General features: G+C 32.4%; 1 protein-coding gene across 1 annotated transcript; it reads left to right on the forward strand.

The window, feature by feature from the left end:
• Positions 1-4,415: 4,415 nt before the first annotated feature.
• Positions 4,416-11,546, forward strand: LOC133189434 (uncharacterized; the record flags this gene model as incomplete). The annotated part of the gene is made up of 3 exons (XM_061324805.1): positions 4,416-4,473; positions 7,161-7,370; positions 11,350-11,546. Coding segments are annotated over exons 1-3 (465 nt in total), but the record flags the coding sequence as incomplete, so codon positions are not given.
• Between the last annotated feature and the right edge of the window lie 683 nt (positions 11,547-12,229).

Raw genomic sequence — 12,229 nt, forward strand, 5'->3', positions numbered from 1 at the left:
TTGATCATATGACCCTCAGGTTTCATCATTTTAAGATAAACCTGTTTTATTACCTTGTAGCTGACTTATCAACGTAACATAAAAACATAACAAGGTCGGATATGTGGTTGAGATTTTTCTATTAAATTTAATAATTACATGATGTTGATATGTACGTTATTCGAAGAATATAGGTATTGTTTGAATAACCCCGTGCATGTAAATACTAGCATTCCACCAGCTTAATAGACTTGTAGGCAATGCTTATTTCCCTGTTATTCTAGTTTAAAAAAATATCTTTAGTGTACATATTCAATCAAAGTCTATTATCAGAGAACGGATTTCAGCTAAAGGAATCAAGGATATGACTTAAGAAGAGACGGATTTTCATGACACATCATTCAAGTATATTCAAGCTCCAGGAAATAAACAGAGTACTTCAAATAAAGAAACACTATCTGGTCCAAACCAATGTAGAATTTCATCCTTATGAAATCGTTTAAAGTGTGTTATTTTATTCATCTCCAGTCACTAAAATGCTCTACATATTTTTAAAACAAATTGTTTTAAGTAATATTTGTTTTGTTCTTAGCAGCTTAAGTTTGCCACTATGTTTTCACAATCTACAAAATCCATAAGTGCTTTTATTTCACAATTTTTAGTAGATTATTATCCTTATCACATTGGATGTTTTTATTTTTGTTTATTTATATTGTCCATATTTGATAGTCAGTAAGCCTTAATATACATAGAATTAGAGATAAAAAAAACAAAACAAAGAAAGACAATATAATAAAGAATAGACATCCTGACTTGTATTTATCCCTACTATTTAATTTGATCGTAAATTAAGGTTATCCGTGAATAAACATTATCACCCGTACCCGGAGAGCATTAAATAAGGTGCATTTGATCACGTACCGACCCGGCTTTAAAAATTAACATGTATTTACTTTTGTAGCTGATCCCTGGAGACACTTGAGAAAGAATCAGAAGGGTAAAGGGAGGGGATAAACATTCCCTGTTATTCTACCAAATCTGTAGTGAGCCATAGCTCTGTTTTAATCAGGTAATTGAAGTAATCCGTAGTGTAATTTGCGTAAAAGCAATGGCTTAGCAATTGGTGGGAAACATGCCAGTCATAATACGACCAACAAACTCAGCCTTGCTTTAGGTGATAAGTATAACACCTTTCTTGGATGTGGTGCAAAATGGAAAGAATCCTCAAATGTATTCATAATTAGAAAACGCCATGATAAATTTCACATATATACAAGTAACACATCATCTCCTGGTACTTTAGTACACCATTACTTAATTTGTTAAAAAAAGTTACATAAAAAATGCTACTCCTTAGTCAAGCGTCCGACACTACATGTTAAAATCATTGGTCTCGACGAGACTATAAAAACCGAGGTGCAGTGCCGTTGCAGGCTTTGGCGCGACAAAGAACGTCATTGCTCAAGGACCCTTAAGACCAAGTAAAGGTTTAATTCGAAATCGTTCACCCACTTAAAATCTTACAAGAAAGAAAATGTGCTTTTTTTAATGAATGCTACATGTTCATACATGTATGCAATCCACCAAACCAACACCACCATCAACAACCCCACAACTTTCCAACTACGAGAGACATATGTACAAGAAGTAAGCTTCAGGGTTTTGAAGTGCCATCTTCACTTTTTGCATTTATTTTCTAGCAGGAATATAATAGACAATCTGGGTTAAGGGTACGGTTACTCCTTTTACTCTCATTAAAGACAATTCTCATAGAAAAAAAAACCTTTACTAGGGATCTGGATCACACAAGAATCGACTGATATAACTACTGGAATACAAACAAAAATCGCTTCTTGCACAAAAACATACCTTTACATATCTCCCCCTTCTATATATCAAAACTACCACCTACATTTAAAAGAAAAAGAGGTAAAGAACCTGGTCTACCCGGCATACAGTGCATATGTATTATATGTTAATTTCTTTCGCTACAAAGGTGAGGATTTTTTTTTCTTTTATTAAAACATAATAGGCCACATACATCAAATAGTATTAACGTTAACATTATATCAGATATCAGTATTAATAAACAATAAACAAAAAAAAAAGAAAAGAAATCAATATCATTATAATATATTTACAGAAAATCACCTTAATCAACATACATATTGCTCCTAATCTGATCAATCTTCTTGAGAACATCATCTTGAATATAAAGCATAGATTTCAGTCTATGTAGGAGATTTCTTGCAGACAATTTCTTATTTTGTAATCTACATTTCATCTTATACATAGAAAAGCTAAAAAGGCTAACAAATTATAAAAAGGCGAAGTTTTCTCACTATTTTCATCATACACGTAAAATCCAAATACAATTAATATCCAAAAAATATCAAATTTTAGAAGAAAAAAGTTAACTTTTTCCAATATGGGTTTAATAATAATTTTACAATCAAACAGGAGATGTTTGTATGAACTACAATTTCACAATTATCACACAAAGGAGAAATACCTTTGATCCACTTGCTAATAGAGACATTGTTGTTCAAAATACCATATAATAATTTGTAATTAAATTCAAATATTCTCTTCTCGTACATATGTATTACTTTCTTTTTATAAACATTTTTCCATATACAACCATCCAAAACATTAAATATTCTTTTCCACTTGTTTTTTTAAGTTGTCGTTTTCACCCTTTTTTTTAATACTTTTACAAAGAGAAGCCTAATATAAATCTTTTAAATCATTCCAGAAAACTTTATACAATTCTGCTGCTAATCCGTCTTGTCCAGGAGATTTATAAATTTTCATATATATAACCACCATTTGACATTCATGCAGTGTAATAAATTCATCGCACGCTCTCTTTTCGTTTTCTGAGATATTTTGGGCACTTAATATTTTCAAGATAGGTTTAAATATCTTGATAAGATATATGTTTACTTACACAAGATTTTTCAAAGAACTTAATAAGACTATCAATTATACTTTTATTATCTGTATGCTCTGCATGATTTTCAGCTTAAAGATCTATCTAATTTATTGTATTGTTTGAGTGTTGCTTTTTTTTTTTCAAGATTTAAGAAGTAAGATGAGCTTTTTTCTCCCCTTTCTATCCATATTGATCTTGCGCGGATATAAGATCAGCTTCATTTCTCAGCGTAATAGTCGTCGACCTCCTTTTTAACAATCGTTTATAATGCATCTATGTATTTCAGAGAAGTTTTTGGATTCTAGTTGTTTTATTTTTCTTCTTATATTTAGCTACTTTCTTTGATAATTTATACCGTCACGGTAGCTCAGTCGGTAGGGCGCTCGCTCCTTGATCTGAATGTCATGTTTTCGAATCACGGCCGCGACTGACCTAAGTCGATAAAAAAGGTAGCAACTGTTCCTTTGCCAAGTGCTCGGCACTTTGAAGTGAAAGTTGCGGGTCTTTCTGATGAGACCTTAAAACTGAGGCCTCGTGTCAGGACAGGCGTTGGCACGATGAAGAACCCTCACTGCTCAATTGCCCTGAGTTCCGAGTAAAGGTCTAGATTGAAGCCCTTCACCGAGATATGGTGACATCTATACATAAGTAGAAAACGGGACGTAAAATAATATACAATCAATCAATTAATAGAACTATTTATTCAGAAGTTTACAGGTAATCCTTATTTTTAAATGCTCCCATTTACTTATTGGATCTTTAATTTCTAGCTGTTGAATTTCTTCATGTATGAAGTTTTTTTTTACAAAATGTATTTAGCTTCCAGTAACCATTAAATTTTAAATTTTAAGTAAATTTTGAAATTTCATGTAATGTAGCCACATGATCTGAAAATCTGCTACTATCAACATTTGGTGCTTTTGTTAAAAAATATATCGCTTACTGGAAAAAAATACGTTTTCAATATAAATACTTAATCTATTCTACTCTTGGGCGCAGTATCCCCACTACACCAAGTTAAACCCTGTTTATATGTTTTTCCACAGGATATCCAATAATCTTTAATATAAAGCGTTTTCAAAATTTTCTTCAAGATATTAACACTTTTGTCATTATTTGTAACATCAAGTTGTCAGTTAAAATCACCACAAAAAATGACAAGATCTATATTCATAGTATTTTTAGTGAAGTTAATAAACGTTTTTTTTTTATAGAGAAGCCACTTTTTACACAAATTTAATATCTATTTAAAAAAAGGTAAACAACTGAGACACTATGTAAGCATATAGTATTGTACATCTAAAAAGATCATCCAGAGATTGAGATTCATCCAGGATGCCCCGTCGCCTGATTTTTTTTTATATATACTTTAAAGGAAAATACATGCATTTTAAAGATCAGTATATTCATATTTAAAACACTTGATAGTTACATTATTTTAGAAAGCCATTGAGTCTTCTTTACTCGAATAAAGTATTTTTTTTACTTCCCTCTTTTTGAAATGGCTGCCTTGTGGTGGATGTGGCTTATTTCTTATCCAGGAGTATTTCACTGTTACGGTAAGTAACTGAATGTTTTTTGAAATTTCTGACATTTGAAATTATCTGTTCAATATGTCGCTCCAATAGTCACAGTGATTCGTGTAAATCAGTCTTAATCGAGAGGCTACGTTTTTGTATCCTAAAGTAATTGCAGTTTTACAAAATCTCTGATAGCGTATGTATGGTACATGTGTATATTGTAGAAAACTTCATTGTATTTATTTAATAATAATAATAATCAACTTAGCCAATGTTTTGTATTCAATTTCCATAAAAGGTTAAATAAATCATTTCTGACTATAATGATTATAAAATGTCTAAAATGTTATTTTGTTTTTTTTTTCTCCCTAACTTTGGAGTTTCGTATTCTTATTACAATAGAGCACATCTAAATATATTTTAATTTAGAAACATGAAATTTATTATTATAAAAAAGATATTTAAGTATTTCAGTAATCTTATACCCCATTCATACGACGAAAATTTGCTTATGTGTGCAAATTTACACATGAGTTAATTTACACACATAAGTAAAAGTTAATTTGCTCTGCGTTCAGACGAGTTTTATGTACTGTAAGTAAACCCTCATATTGTCATATAAAAAAAACGAGATGGACAGATTTAGAATTGTGAATTTTCACAGAAAAGGGGTATTTCCTTACTATTTGGGTAGAGGACTAACTTTTGGATGTTCCAGAAGGAAACTAGAAGAAAAATCATATCCACTGATTGGCAGACCGAACCGTTTACAACTTTAAGTATGAAGATTGGTATGAGTTCAAAAAATGAAGGAAAATTTCTTAAAACTTTGTGAAAAGTTGGAAAATGCTTTGATCCCGACCCAAAGACTGTAGAAGAGCCCTTGGATGTGAAGAAAAAGGTGGCTGTAACCTTCTACTTGTTAGTGTCTTCAGCGGTATAAAGGACGATTTGAAATCTTTTTGGTGTTGGGAAATCTACCGTGTTTGATTGCAAACGTCAAGTTTGCTAGGCCATAATGGAACATCTGCTTGAAGAATGTGTATTTTCCAGTAGGAGAATGAAAATGGTGAAGATAACAAACTGTGATCGATCTTAAAATCTTTAAACAATACAAATATGTAAAGAGGGAATACACACAGACCCCCTGGTAATTCCAGAGGTGGGATCAGGTGCCTGGGAGGAGTAAGCATCCCCTGTCGACTGGTCACACCCGCCGTGAGACCAATGTAATGATCAGGTAGACGGAATATTCCATAGTCAAATTAGTGAAAAATAAAGTCCTAACAATTGGTATGAAACAAGTCAGCCAAAACACGACCCTGAGATTGGTTATATTTGCTAACAATATCATTATAGTCATTATAGCCCCCATAGAGTTATTTTCCGTCAGTCTCCATATTGGACATCAACAAGCCCAGATTCCTTCATTATTCAACCAATTTAAATTTGTCATACTGGACAATGATGCAATTTAAGAAAACAGTTTTTCTTACGAATATATGTTAACAAAAGGTTCCTTTAATTCATGAGTTTAGTCATTTAAAGATTTTTGCCCTTATATTTCTGCCAAACAAGTTTAAAATTGGTTGGTCAAAGAGGAAAATTTACTAGTTTGACCCCCAAGATGGTGGCCAAGTGAAATATTTCGAATGGAAAATACTTCATACGAAAACTATCTATTTACGAAATGCTGACTTTAAACAAGGTTGTTGACATCCCCGTAACATCAACTTATCTGTCAGTAGCCTGCCTCGGTTTAAAAACTGAAAAAGGATGAAGAAAGTCATCAAGGGCTAAACTGTGGTGAGGCGATTGATGCACACATATTCCTATAATTACTCCTAAGTTTTCACATGGAGACTACTTGAACAGGATGGGGTTCGGGGTTCTACTTATTGAATTTGCAGGATGTTTGCGACCACAGCTATACCTTTAGAGACATAAAAATCGGTTTGGCAGGAAAGGTTCATGATAACCGCTTTTTTGCAAATTCAAAAATTTATTTCAGAGTAGATAATGGCTCCTTGTTTCCAGTGGAGAAAGCAATTTGGAGAAAGTACAATGCTAGAAAGTAGTACTTCTCGGCGACCCAGCGTAGCCTTTGAAGACTTGGCTTTTGAAGCCATACACCAACAGATATACCCTTAAACAAATTAAATTCACTCTGAACTATAGTTTCAGTAGAGCGAGAATGGCCATTGAAAATCCGCATTTTTAGAGCTTTGCTTTCTAGCCACCATCTTACCGACTGATATTTTACACGCCAATGCATACACAACAGTAACAATGCTTAAAATGGAAATTGATGCAATACACAAGACGAAAAACTTACATAAGTAAATTTGCTGCATGTTCATACGACAAAATTTACACACTGGAGCAAGCAATTTGCGACAAAGTGTATGCAAAAGTTAATTTGCACCTTGTCCTGACCAGGTGCAAATTTACACAACTGTGCAGAATTTGCATATGAGCAAATCAGTTCATACGACAAAAATTGCACATGTAAGTAAATTTACATATGTGTAAAATATACTGAAGTATGCAAATCGTGTCGTATGAATGGGGTATTAGATGATAATTATTCAAAAACTGTTTTTGCAAGAATGTGGATAAATGTATTAGAATAAAAGTATTAAATTGTTTAAGGAAATTATATAAATTACTTTATCTATTTGCTATTAGAGATGAAATAGATGTAATGTAATTCCATTAATATACAGTTAACATATGTGAAACAACTACATGTGAGGCCATGCAAAGTTCTATAAGAAATGGCTTATCAGCAGAAAAAGTGATCGACGGAAATATTGAACAAAATGAAAATAAATGTTCACATACTGCTGTAAATAAAACAGAACCAGCATGGGTTATGGTTGACTTAGGAAAAGAATATCAACTGAATAACGTTATTATATATTACAGAGATGAAGGTAAGTATAATTCTAGTAAGAAGAGACAACATGCTTAAAACTTTATGATTTGCATTGCATTATATGTGGATGTGTAGTACATGTACGAAGAGTTTCTGCAATGAATTGTGAAGGGGTATTTATCTGATTTGTCGGTCTATCCCACGTTAATTGGTGCTCCATTTAGCACACATGTTAATTCAGCCTGACGCCAGAAAATATAGTTTTCCATGCGAGCATGACTGTCCAAATAGGAATTTTAATGAATAACTTAAAAAATAAAAAAGAATTAAGAAATACAAGGTACTTACTGAAGATATTAGAAAGAATTCTAAAAAGAGGATTTAAAAACCATTCAACTGACAGTGCACAGTGGTGAAAACTAAAACGTAACATAACATTTCCTTGTCTACCACTTGCTAACTACACAAGATTATAGGTATGCTCGGTGCACCGCCTTGATGTCAAAATCTATTTTGTGTTCGTAATCTGATTTCTATAGATTCCTTTTCTTCTGAATCCATCAAACTTGCAAAAAATCAAGTCAAAATGAAATTAAAAAATTATATGTATAATTTGAATTACCGTATAGGGAGAATTTTTAGCGAGGATCCAATTTTTGACAAATTAGCTAAGATTCTAAGATCGCTAAAATTTAGTTTCGCTAACATTTTATTCCATATTTGTTGTTATTGCTTTTTCTCCTGACTTTATAAGATCGCTTAAACTATTTCTCCCTAAGTGTATATACCAAATTTTGTGGATCAATCGGTCAATTTATGTCTCGCTAAAATTTCCACTTATACGGTATTTTCGCTCAAACTATTGTTCCACCGGGAGTTTGAACATTGGTGTTAAATATTTTCAATATCTGATTTCGTGACTGCGCCGGGAACCCCTACCATTGACACATTAATATACCATTGAAAAAAAAAGAAATAAAACATTTGTAAAATATTTCGTTTTATTTATTCATAGTTTTTGTCAAACTTATGTGCCAACTATCACCAAGAGGGGTTCATTCAAAAGAAGAAAAACACAGTCTAAATAATTTCCGAACAGCCTTCGTATATATAAGTTATACTTCATATTTCGGAAATGCTAGTTTCTTTATAACAAGTTTCTTCAAATACTTATAAGGAGATAGCTTATTGTGACAGTAGATATAAAGTTGATAAACGCTTTTCTCAAAACCGTAAAGAAAGTTGACACGACTTATTTTTTTAAATGTTTTAACTTAGTAAACGAATTCTTGTATCTTTAATAGGTTCATAGGGGTGTAAGCCATATTCGCACCAGTCAACAACTGTAAAGGTCAAAATGTAATTTCGAACAATATTATTACTAAAATCTTATAAAAAATAGGATTTTGCTAAAATACCTTGTTCAAAATGAACATCTCAATTTAATTTCAAAAAGCCGGTTGCGGTACTGACTAGACGTCGCTTCTGACTGTGAGGTGTGCGTTTGATTCTTGATCCGGGGATTATTTTTCCACTGTGACCCCCCCCCCCCCCTCAATGGTACAAAATTGTGTTTTGACCAGAAAAAAGAATAAAAGTTCAAGTGATCTTTTCTGATAACATTTTATCTTCTGTCCGTCTGTCCCTTTGTCTGTTTTTAAATCCTCTTTTACAGAGGTACTTGACGGATTTAACCAAACTTGACACAATGCATTTTTTAGGCGAAAAAAAAAATCAAAATTGGAAAAAGGAAGGACCATGCCCTCTTAAAAGTAGAAATAATAAAGGAAAAGCAAATAAAGGGAGCTTATGTAAAAAAAAAAAAAAAAGAATGAATGAGCAAGAAAAGATGAATTATCATCAAATATTAAAGTTCAAACATAGACACAAGTTCTTTCAACTGACGAATGAATCCTTTCCTTGAAAATCTTGAAATGGTTTCAATGACTTTAAAGCACATAGAAATGTACGAGATGGCATTTGTATCATTACAAAATGTAACGTGATTTAAAAGAGAGTTTTGCTTTATTCAAATTTAATTTACCCAGTCCATGACGCAGAGAGTTACATGCTTCTTTTGGTAAAATTGATATGGCTATGCAACCTATCGTTCTATGGTCAATTCGGTGAGCATTGTTTTTGTATGTTTGTTAATTGATTAACATCCCATTTTTTTTTTACTTATTTTTTACTTATATGGAGACGCTACCACTAGCCGGTGGAGGGCTAAAAATTTATACCTATACTCGGCATTCAGGGTCATTGAGCAGTGAGGGATCTTTTTCGTGCCAACACCTACTGGACAGAGGACCTCGGTTTATACGGTCTCATCCGAAGGACCGGTCTACACGTTCTGCAGTGGATTCGAACCCGCGACGTAAGAATAAGCTGTTTACTTCGCGATTCTAGAGCAGACGCTCTAACAACTGTGCCACACGGGCGACTGGTGAGAATTGTAACCCTGGTATTAATAAATCAATTTCAAACATCATTTTACATAAAACATGCAAAAAGTATTTTCTTTAAGAACAAAAATGAAAGAAGGAGATACGTACTATGTATTTCATACTTACTGGTATTAATTACCTTGGGGAAAACAGTGAATCTAAAAAATTGAATTATTCTTTAACATTCATACTCTACAAATTTTTACATGTATTTTTTGTATGACTTTAGCTCCCATTTGTTAATCATCTTATAAAGCATTGATTGCCAGAATAAAATGACAAAATTGCATATATTACCTGCACCTTATATTCAATTTTCCTAATTAATAGAGATTGATTATTATGGCAAGCAACATTTACTGACCTCTTGTTAATCTTTGCTATAAATTTTTGCAATATCTTAACAGTTTAGATATTTTCAATATTATAGATCAGAATTTTTCTTTCATGGAAAAATTGACAAAAGTGAAGGGAAAATACGAGGGTTGTCCAAAAAATTCCTGGGCGATGACGTTTTTGTCAAAATGAATGGTTCAAGATATATGTATTGTAAATCAAAATGTTAGTTATGAAAATCCAAGTCAGAATAGTTTGATTTTTATAGTTTGAACTCAATATTTTTGAAAAAAAATTAAGGTCATTAAAGGTCGCCGATAGTGCGCAGGGCCCAAGGTTTAAATGCCATAAAGTGTTCTGCTTAGAATGATTTTATTTTAATATAAAACAAGTCAAAGCTGAATGAAAATTCAACGTGTTGCAAATAAAGCGGCTATCGCCATTTTCTAATATCTTTAGCATCGCTTACTTAATAGACAGAGGGAATACTGAGCAAAAACCGCAAGAAGTATGTTACAAAAGTTGACAGAAAACGCGACGTAGGCCATTCGAACGAAACAGCATTCAATCCTATAATCATGATTTAAGATGGTTGAAACGACGTCAGACACAAAATATTCTTTCAAACAACTTGCAATTATTAGAATATATTTAGTTCATTGATTTGTTATAGGTGTATACGATTTTTCAGCGGTGTGTAAAGTTTCGGAGACACTAGCAGAAGTAGAAAACCACTGTCATTTTATGAAAATATGATATTCCTATTCATGATGTTGTAATAAATCTAGCGCTGCTGGACTGGGTTGTGCAACCTGTGTATACGAAATGTTTATATTGATATTAAATTATCGTGCATTGTTTTGAATTTCAAAAATTAGATTAATTATGGTCTATGCATAAATATTTTTGCACACATTTGGCAGTGTGGCATAATAAAGACAATTAGCGTGTGTCCATGAACAAGCGGTAAAAATTCAAAATCTATATTTTTGACATTATCATGAAATTAGCGTTACGTCAGATTGAGCCGTGTGGCTTGCAAAAGTATACAAAGTATTCACCTAAATGTTCATTAATCATGGTCTATATTAAGATATTATCGTATTGGACTTTATTAAGAAAATTAAGCATATGTAAACGTACTTTTTGGACAACCCTCGTAATATAATACATGCATTGACACCCTTTATAAGTAAAATTTATGAAGTGAAGGAAAAAAATAACACATGTTTGGGAATATTGCCATACCTTTAGGAAACCTTCAAACAGCCTGGAAACCGTACCGATTTAGGCAATATGGCATAGAGGTATCCAATACCTCTCATGCAAAACAGTGGACCCTATGTTACAAAGATAACACAACGGATGGTATCACACCTTCAAGTATGCAGAATATCTCATGTGAAAAAGCAACCAGATACATACGAATTATAACAACTTATGATGCTCCTGAAGATAATAAATATGGAATCACGGGTGCTGTGCTTGAAATATGTGAAATTCAATTTTATGGTAAGACAAACTTTTTTTACTTTAATTCTGGTACAAGATCGTAGACAAAAAATATACATTGTATTTCTTTTTCAAACTAAATTTTTCAGGAAAAAAAAATAACTTTAGGTTGAAGAATAAAAAAAGGCGTGTTTGTTTCCACCAATAAGTTTGCCATTCATTCAGGTTCTCACCCAAACGAAATCAGGGGTCCTGAGTCCATCTCTTGGGATCCTTCAAAAACTGCATTCGAATTGGAGGGGGATTCTTGTCTCATTGATAGGCACCAATGGGGTTTCCTAAGTCGACAATAAATATAAACATGAAAGCAGATGTCATATCAATACCCGTATCACTGGTGTTTTGTCATATACTAATATCATTGCTCCAATTCTTTTAAAAAGTTCTTTTAATTCTTTTTTTTTTTAAATAAAAATTTAGAATTAAAAAAAGAAATCAAATGAAAGTGTATATATATAAGTAAAAGCCCTTGTAAATGAAGTATCACAGCTTTACATAAGGTTCTCATCTTATACAGGGTGATCATGCACGATAACGCTAGGTATATATTGAAATATTAATGTAAAATTATAATGACTGAGGCCAAGTTTAAGATGATGTTTATTCCCCCCTCCCGACTCAT

Source organism: Saccostrea echinata, unplaced genomic scaffold (assembly GCF_033153115.1).
Source record: "Saccostrea echinata isolate AGI-Se365-2 ecotype Australia unplaced genomic scaffold, CSIRO_AGI_Sech_v1 ptg000018l, whole genome shotgun sequence".
In the NCBI taxonomy this organism is placed as follows: Eukaryota; Metazoa; Mollusca; class Bivalvia; order Ostreida; family Ostreidae; genus Saccostrea; species Saccostrea echinata.